We start from the raw sequence: 9,993 nt of genomic DNA, 5'->3' as shown, positions 1-9,993 counted from the left end.
ATACTGATTGTCACTGTCATCCTGAATCACTTTTTTGAAGGAGGACATTAAAAATGACAGCAGAGTTTGAAAAATTAAGTTAGCAAAGCAAAATAGGATCATGGGTGCATATGCAATACCAATTGCAGATTAACTACTACTGTCTAAAATGTTCCTGACTCTACTTGGGTTGTTACTTGCCTGTTACTTGGGTTTATATTGTCTGAATGCCTTCAATAGGATAAAAGAGCTATTCATCGCCATTTGAAACTCCACAGGAATGTATCAAATAATACATTACTAATGTTCCTGACAACAAAAGGCTATGGACATGAGAAACGTTATGAAAAGACTTCAAATACCTGCCAGCTTTCAAGACAAACACATTGGGCAGAATACAGAGGCATACTGTTACTGATGTCCTGTTGCAGGATGGGGCCTATGTGTTATGCTTTATTTCTTAACATATGATATTGACTCTAAAAACAAGGATGCAATCTAAACATAGTTCTTAGATCAGTACTGAAACAGATCCTTACTTCACTGTGTGTTTACACCACCTCTGTGACATCAGTAAGTTGCTAAGCAAGTAATATTAAGCTGACCTAATATTGTGAAATGCTTCAGTTATCTGATCACTGTATGCTGTTTTATTTGCTTAAATGTAAAGAGCAGAAACAGGTGTATCCTGAGTAGTCAAAATGCTGCATATTACAAGCATATCCAGCAACAGTTGGGGGGAAGAAAACAAAACAAAACACCAAGCAAGCATGTGCTGGCAGCACTTCATACAAACAGAATCCTTTGTGAGTTTTCCTCATAAAGCTGCAATACCTCTTTGGCTTCAGTTTGACCTTCACAGATATAGTCTCAGACCAGGGTAAATGGGTCATGTAAAATAAATTGCTATTTTTCAATAGGGCTACACAGGGCATTATGTATCACTGTAGATTTAAGACTATTTAATAAAATGTGTGCATCAGCCTATGAAAGTAGTTTTTCATCATAAGCTTAGGCTGGCATAGAATTTGGAGACTATTATACATGAACCCTGAGGGAGAGAAGATTAGGTTCCAATATTTTGACTGCAGAATGCTAAGCCTAAGTCATCAGAATCTCAAACTGTTTCAATGACCACAGTTATTTTTATTTTTGGAAGTGGATTATTGATGACACATCCCTACTGCTCTAGGCACGCAACCTCAGCTGTTGGCACATTCCTAGCTGCCTAGCTACAAAATGCATCTGATGCTCTTATTTGGTCTCTTGGCTGTGTTGGTTCATAGCCTTGCAGCAGTTAAGGATTTTGTGCTCACTTTTGCCAGTTGACTGGTCTCCTACCTTACAGTATGGCTACTTGGGAAACCTGAACTTGGAAGGTCAGTATTAGTTGTACTTGAACATCTCACTCAGCAACATACCTCTTCCTGAGAAAGTATCTTTACAACTAACAATCCCCTGTCCCCACCTCCTCATCAGAAAAAGCAGCCAGGAGTAACGCCTGCACAGTGTGACAAGGAACAAAGCAGCAGCATCCCACATTGCAGCTGGCTATTGAAAAGCACAGCAGCAAGGAAAACTTTGAAGTGGACAGTATCTCAAGGAGGATACCAGATTCTATTTTAAATAACTCAAGTAATCATCAAACATATTTAAAAAAAAATCACTACTTTTCAGCACAAAAAATTCCAGATTGTTTTTGTCTGCTTCTGATTGATTGCTCAGTATAATTACTAGCACCTAAAGTTGACCGATAGGATCATGAAAAGTGTTCTCAACAGAACAGAAAACTAACCTGCTGAATCCTACACCATTTACATATTAAAAGAAGAAAAAAAGAGATAGTATTCTAACATCCATCCTTAATGCAGGCTGCTTACATATACACAGACATATTGAATTGCACAGATGTGACAAGATTAGTCCACAGAAGCGACAGGGTAACTGTTCTTCAGTTTAATGTTACATAGCAACATTTAAGCAATACAATTTTTTTCCTAGATCAACATTTTTTTCTTTTTTTAAAGAAGCCAGATTACTAATATCAAAGCTTTCACCTACAATGCCTTTGTCACAAAGAAAACAAAAAAAGCACTATTGCTAGAACCTTGCAGACATTCCAAGGAGGTACACCATAGCAATGGTATGAGCACAGAGATTGTTTTTAAACAATCCTTTGAAAAAAGGAGCAGATGTGGCAGTCAGGCATTATAGTGAATATAAACAGTCCAGGGAGGAGGAAAAAAATTTGAGGGAAAGTGCCAGTTAGTGGATAAAACAAACAGTTGGAAAAAGAATGGGAGAAAACGTATTTTAATTGAATCTAGAAGTGGAAAAAAACACCCAGGAAAGCAGGGGGGAAAACAAACTAAGCCTACTCAATATATTTTTTGTAAAATTAACTTTTTTGCAAAGCTAAAGCAAGATTACCTTCAAGAATGGCCATTCTGTGAACACAAGATTAAGAAACCAAAGCCTTCAGTGATATTAAATAACAAATCAGACAACCACTACTGCCTGTATTTGCATCCAGGGGCATTTCATGCTGTCCTAACCTTTAAATCCTTCAGTGAAAGTAAAATTCCTATTCCTTTTGGCCTTTAAGTCATAGGAAGTGGGGTTCCTGCTTAAGAGATCATTGCTTATGTATTTAACAATTAAATTCTCCTTATGTTTTTAGCCTGTAGTAGCCAAAAGAATGAGACATATACAAAGACAAGGTCATTTTGAGACCAAGAGAATTAACTTTCTCTTTTTAGTTTTCAGGACAATAGTATCTGTACAGCTGTTTTTGTAGGAATGAATCTTCTTTGCTTAGTAGCCCTTTTATTAATAAAGTATTGCACATTTTCCTCAGCTACATGTTAAGAAGTGAGGGGGACTACCTCATACAGTGTTTTGCCATGTTAATTCTCAGAACTACTTTGCCCCTGTTCTCACAAATGCATTAGCTGCAGAACAATGAAGCTTTATGTAGGTTTGCTGACCAAGTATTGCTGTTAATTAGTGCCAGCACAGACACTTTACTCAGGAGAAAAATTCCTTTACATAAGCTTTCTTCAATGGAGGGGGAGGCAATTCCCCCATATCATCAGCTTAAAAACTTTTCAAACAGCAATATAAACTTGGACATAAAAATGTCCCTAAACACCAGCAATCTTAAAAGAAAAAGCTAGGCAGCGTATCTACAAGTTTAATAACCATAAATGCACTTTGCTGGCCACTAGGCAATTGTGGCGATCTTCCCCAACCATTCCTTCGGCTAACTAGGTATGCTAATCAGATTCCACTTCAAAAACTGAGATAGATTTCTATAGCTGTGTTTTTAAAGACACCATCACTTATGGCTAGGAGCATTTAATAACTCTAACACTGAGCAAATCAGATAGTGAAAATGAGTTCCAGCTTGTTTTGCAATTGCAAATTGAATATGATTAACATACCTTCATTTGTAAATGCGTAATAGAAATTTATCTCCCCACAAAATAATTTGAGGTATTCACAAAATTTGAGGTATTTTATCTATATAGCAATCTTTATTTCAAAATGGCATTCATTACAAAAATGTAAAAATCCAGCTAAACCAGAAACATTGAAATTATTTTCCTGGGCTTTCACATTAAGACCTTTGTCCCCATATCCTTTTCCTCACAATATTTTCCCCATTTCCAGTCTGATTACACAGGTGCAAATGTGCCTAGATGGCCTGGAATAGATAAATACATTGAGAAAGGCAAAAGCTGTAAAGCTAAATGCATGCAACAAGTTCTACCAGGAAAAAACCCTCAGAAATAAACATAAGTGAAAAGTAGAGATATCTGCAGGTATCAGGAGTTTTGCTCAGTCATCCTTGTCTTTTGCTCCATGTTTAAGGATGCGTGTGAACTCAATGTAGTTGAAATTCCCCTTTTTGTCAATTGGTGCCTCTCTGTACAGCTCATCTACCTCTTCATCTGTAAACCTGTCTCCCATAGTTGTCAGCAGCTCTCTCAGGTAGTCTTCTTGAATAAACCCTAGAATGCAGTGTAGAGAGGACATAAAAAAGTTATAGGATGTAACAGCAAGATGTTTTTTTTTTTTTTAAATCACCTCAAAACAAAACCTACTAGCTTTGTTGCTGCATGAAAACAAAGCCATTAAAGCCTATTTAGGTAAATATTTATTCAGCAGAGATAAAATACACAAGGCTGTCAACATATATATTCAAGAAAGCAGTGATAATGTTCAGCTGTACTTAGTAAGAGTGGAATATAACCATAATTGCAAAATAATTACAAGCATTCAATCAAGTCGAGTCTCATAACTAATTTGCATGGTCTCACTACTTCAAATAAAAGCCATTATGACCTGCATGTGTTATTTCGAAGAATTTACAAATCTGTCACAACATACAGATCAGACATTCCTCCCAACAGGAGGCCTATATTCCCAAATAGTACTGATAGCCTTTTAGCAACTGTGTATTCTACACAAAAGGAGTGCATTGACCCTTCCTAATGAAAAGCACTAAAAAAAAAAAGGCTCAAACTTGACAGTGTTCGACATTGTACAGAAAATAAAGGGAGTATGAAATATTTCAAAGATTCAGAATTGATCTTTAAATCAGTGACAGAACTTGGATTTACCAGACTGGCTGCAAAGACTACATTTTTGGGATTAAGTAGTCTTCTATAACCCACAATTCCTTTCTTTCATCAGTAATCTAATTACCTGCCTTTTCTTATATTAATTTTCTTTTCCTTTCAAGGCAGCTTAATACAGACTCAGGTTGTTGGTAACAGAAGTTCTCCATAAAGGCCCCACAGCTTTGAAGACAATGGGTAGTCCCCTTATAAAAGTTGCTCCTATGCTGACTTTTAAGTTAAGAAAAATTTAAGACCATGGTTCCTGATCAACATGATTTTTTTCTTTCCTACTGCTTGAAAAACAGAATGGAAGTGCAAGAAGTCTTGGATTGCAGTGTTTAAAAAGGTAATTTTGGTAAATATGACATAGCTTTTAGCTTGCAAAAATTAGAATTTTCAGAGTTAAATTATGTATCACAACTTCTATGAATACAAGCATTTATTGTTACAAATAAAGCAAAACATGTACACTTATTTTATCCGCTTACCTGTTGCTTCTTCATCAAAGCAAGCAAAAGCATTTCTGATTACATCTTCGGGGTCTGTGCCATTTAACTTCTCTCCAAACATTGTGAGGAACATAGTGAAGTTTATGGGGCCTGGAGCCTCATTCATCATGGCATCTAGGTATTCATCTGTTGGATTCTTCCCTACAATGAATATACACATAGCTTAAAAAAATTCGAGATAAGATCAGATGGATGAAAAAAAGTAATTTATATAGGTAGCATCTTTCATAGACTTTTGTCAAGCTTTTTTCACAGCTGATGTAGAGTCATGGTAACAGTTCCCACAAGGACCAGCACAATAAGCTAGCAAATGTTTTGATTTAAATATGAGAGACTTGCTAGTTTGACAGATAAGTAGCAGAACCCCTGCCACCCCCCCCCCCAAAATATTACCAAGGGAGGCGAGCATATCATGCAAGTCTTCTTTGTCAATGAAGCCATCCCTGTTCTGATCAATCATGTTGAAAGCCTCTTTGAATTCTTGAATCTGCGACTGATCAAACATTGCAAATACATTGGAAGTGGCACGCTGAGGGCGCTTCTTGGTGGTCTTCGTCTTTGCCCTTTTGCTAGACATGTTGGCTGTTGGTTCTAGAGAGAGAAACAGGTCTAAGATTTAGCCTTATTAAATGAGATTACAATTCTTTAGGAGAGGAACAGATGAAGGTTTATCAAGTTTCAGATTATAAACAAAGACCCCAGAATACACACTTATTTTAAATCTTCTCTTGCATTTTCTTTGTCTTTTAGGATTCAGAGAAATATCATGGTAGGCCAATAGTGGGCTATATTAAAAAGCAAAATGAACCACAAAGTTTGAGAAGCAGCATACCCAGTGCTTCTGTTTCTGGTTCAGTAAGCTATTTGCATATCTCACAAATTAAGAAGAGGGTATATGTGGCAGGTTAGGAGGCACTGCTGACCTACCATGTAAAAGGTCCTGCTCACCTGGCATAGTAATTAGTGGTTAAGTAAATCAAGCAGTAAGTCACAGTAACATTTGGAGGGGAAGGGGAGGCATTTTCAACTCTGAATTACATTTTGTTAGAATAGCTGCTGTTAAAGGAACAGGATGTCTCAGGACACAGAATGACCCTGAAGAGAGCCTAATATTTTTGTGAAGGTTTCTGAGCAAGGAGGAAGGAAGAAAATTTAAAAAAGGGGGGACACTGACTTAGCTCAAAAACAAAACACTACAATGTTTTTCTGTTACACAATTAGACTGAACTATTACAGTATATTTGCATATGTAATCTCTTTTTTGATGAATTCATGCCATAATTTAACACAATCTTTATATTTTAGATTTTTTTTTACATCTGTTTTTACAGTACTTCTAAAAGCTTTCTGTATTACAGATACACTCATTTCATTGTTTCACTTGAGCTGTCAAATGAAGTAAACAAGTTCTAGTTTACATGTTATATCATTAATATAACAATCTGAATAGAAGTGAAGCTTTCAAGTTAACAGTTTCTGTTTAACTGGGAAGATTATCTATTGTTCAACTACTGTTGATAGTACAAATACAAAAATCTGACTCACTGAAATGCAAACATGGATCTCAATATTGCTACTGGACCAGAATAAAGTATCCCTTGTTTACCAGTGATTCTAAAAGCCTTCTTTATACCTCTAGGCCTTAATTTTATCCAAAAAAAAAAAAAAAAATCCATGCTACTATACTCCTCTCTTTAGTTTGCCCAAACCAAGTGTTACCAAAACCAGATTCCTTTCACCCTTGATTTTAGAGTAAGCAGCTGCGACAAAAATTCATGTTTCAGGATACTTAAGTGTCACTTGTAGTGGCAAGAATATCAACATTTTGTAGATTACAGTATATTACCACTCTATCTATTACCACTCAATCTATATAACTTTTTCTGTTTAAATTATCTGGTCATAAATGCAATTCTAAATAGAGTCGCAGAACAATTCTAATCATTTCTCAGACAGTTTGCTTACAGTTGCTAGCTTTTCAGGAGTCCAACTGAAAAGAAAGACCAAAATCACTAACTTTGATTCATTCTTTAAAATGAATGAAAATAAAGCAGAGCAACTACCTTAAGCTATCAATCAATCCAATACACATGCAAAAAAGTTTTTTATTTATATATATATTTTTTTAATCAAAAGACATTTTACCTTGCTTTGTCTCAGATACAGAATGCGCTGTACCAAGCATCTGGATCATAAATGGATATTCCATAGCTGTGTCCTTCTCAGTATGTCTACAAACACTGTTACTGCTTTCCTCTACTAATTCTGCATTTAAATCTTACATTCATGTACAATGTTCTTCTGACGTATAAAACAATTATGCCCTGAACTAAAAATAGTCTATGAAATGCAACTGTGCATCATTCAACAACATTGAAGTTCTCTTCATTACATTCACTAACCACAAGCTCTTTGCAATGTTTGGACTCCAACAACACTTCAGCAAATAAATATGAACTCCTGACAGCTAAATACACACTGAGACAGCTCATAATAAATATGAATTCCTGACATCTAGATAGGCGTGAAGACAGCTGATAATAGAGTTAGTTAGCTTTCAAGCTGTAGTCAAGAGTTGTGCATAACTTCAGTCTTTTTCTTACCTCAGTAGAAACACTCACAAGTTACTGCTAAATTCTGAATCGTTGATTAAAAGTTCCACGACCCAAAATAGTCAAGCATATTTGTTAACAATGGTTCCCTAAAATAATCCACAGTTTTCAGGATATTGACTATTCAAAGTAAATTGAAAAGTTTACTTTGTATGCAATATGAGGCAGTACTGCCAGCAAGCCCAGAGAGCTGCTACCTGCAATTTTCTCATGTACAATTCAATCCTAAGTGAGAGGAGGTAACAAAAGCTAGATGCTCTTGCTTATAGCTATGCATGGTGGAAAAGAACACTTTTTTTAAATTCTGTTCAGAAGATTTCTAGTATGAGATTCTGATATGGCAAACATGAAAAAGGCAAATTTAATGGTAGCAATATTTGTATTACTATTTTCCCAGTCTCTCATAAACAAGACTTTGGAGACAACTATACAGAGCACTGAAGGCATGACTCTTGCACTCAGAGGCCTATGAGTATCAGCCTGCTTATAGAAAAACATTAGATTTCACAAGATTATAGCATGTTTCAGCACAGTTTTGGTGCAGCTATGCCTGAAATATTACACACAGCACTGGGAACCTCTTTATAAGAAGAGGTTGACAAACTGGAATATCTTCAGAAAAAAAACAAGGAAACCAATCCAGTGAGCCAAAGAGATTGATTTATGATGTAAAAGTTTCAAGGGTTTTTACTCAGTGTTATTTCTGTAGATACAACAGAGAAACACACAATGAGTGAGAACTAACCTCATCTGAGTCAAGCACAAGACTCACTAATTTTGACAAGAATAGGATTTCATCTGATAAATACACAGGGTCTTTTTTTTTTTTAAAGTATACTTTTGGAGCTGAAATACGGTAACTTCAGGTTGAAAACAGGAGGAATTTCAGTTGATAAAAATGGAAGTATTTCACACTGGATAGTACAAATCATGACAGGCAGATTTAGTCTCTGCCTAATACTGTGATGCACTAAATGGTCTGGGCCTTGTTTTGGAAACTGTTCAAGAAACTTCTGGTGTAAGGATCTTGGCCCATGAGACTTACCTATATTTCTGACAACACAACCTTTATTTAGGTAATTATTTTTCCATATTAAAAAAAAATAGTAAATTGCAGGCACTGGACTAGAGAGGCAGTAATATCACTATGCCATTCTCTGCTGTTTGTCCTATCATTTGCTTAGTTAAGTACTAGCAATGAATATCAAACTGCAGAAGCACAGAAAGTCATCCTCACCTCTGGAAAAAAGATAAACCCCAGAAAGAGAAGAAACCTAGCAACCAACGAGTTTGAGCCAGGCAAAAGATGTGAAACATTACATCCTGTTAACAGTGGTGAAAGTTGAATCCATTCAGAGTGATCAGAAGTTATGCTTTAGAAAACAGCCTAGCTTCTGAACACAGGTTTTCTAATGATGTGAACGCCTATCACTCAAAATTTAAAAGCTAAAGACAAAACTCCTGAATATTTTAACACTGCCAATCATTTGGGAAACTTATTAAACTGTGATGATTGAAGGGGACTACTATATATAATTCAAAAGTCGAGCTCAAAGCTAAATCCAAAGTTCTATTAATGTAATTAGTTACAACCTTAGGTATAATCACCCATCACAGTCTGGGCGATATCAAAAAAGTGCTGAGAAGACCAGGGCACTCTCTAGTAATCTGTGACAAAGCTCATTAAAGAGCAGATTACATTTCAAAAACTATGTAGTCTCACCTAGCTTCAAAAGCCATCTTAATACATTCTTCAATAACAACTTTTTCTTAAATTCTTATATAGGTATCATCAAACCCTCTTTAAAATTCAGTTCTTGTGACTCAAGAAAGCCTCTGTTTACAAATTAGGGAATGAAAACCACTATGAATTAGCTGTAACAGTCTTGCAGTCAGGATTATTTCAAAACATAAATATACTTTCTTGCCTGCAGTTTCTTCTGCTAAACCACCTTTTTCGACTACACAAGCTCTCAAACTTGCCCTTCCTCACCTCTAACGACGACGAACAAAAGGCTGAAAAGGGTTTAACGTGGCTAAAGCGCTGCTGACCGCTTCCGGCTATAGCATTTGGGCTAACAAGAGCTCGATAACCCGCACCAGCCGCGAGCAGCTCGCTGCCCCGAGGCCTCGCATCCCGCACGCTGCCCCAGGGCAGGCCAGCGGGGAGCGGAACCCCCCTTCCAAGGGCGAGGCCGCCGCCTCAGCGCCCTCCTGAGCCGCCAAACCGCCTGAACGCGCCGCCCCAGCTGCGAGCACGGACCCTTC

At 36.7% G+C, this 9,993-nt stretch overlaps 1 protein-coding gene across 1 annotated transcript; it reads right to left on the bottom strand.

Annotated features, from left to right (window-relative positions):
* Positions 1-3,486: 3,486 nt before the first annotated feature.
* LOC106484601 (myosin regulatory light chain 2, smooth muscle minor isoform) lies at positions 3,487-7,416 on the bottom strand. The gene is given in 5 exon segments (XM_013942821.2): positions 3,487-3,992; positions 5,093-5,254; positions 5,507-5,704; positions 7,259-7,383; positions 7,385-7,416. Coding segments are annotated over 5 exon segments (675 nt in total). The 5' UTR covers positions 7,402-7,416; the 3' UTR covers positions 3,487-3,819.
* Positions 7,417-9,993: the final 2,577 nt, after the last annotated feature.

This window comes from Apteryx mantelli, chromosome 2 (assembly GCF_036417845.1).
Source record: "Apteryx mantelli isolate bAptMan1 chromosome 2, bAptMan1.hap1, whole genome shotgun sequence".
NCBI classification, from domain to species: domain Eukaryota; kingdom Metazoa; phylum Chordata; class Aves; order Apterygiformes; family Apterygidae; genus Apteryx; species Apteryx mantelli.
Note: the sequence above shows the minus strand (reverse complement) of the source record. Positions and strands in the feature narration are given on the sequence as shown.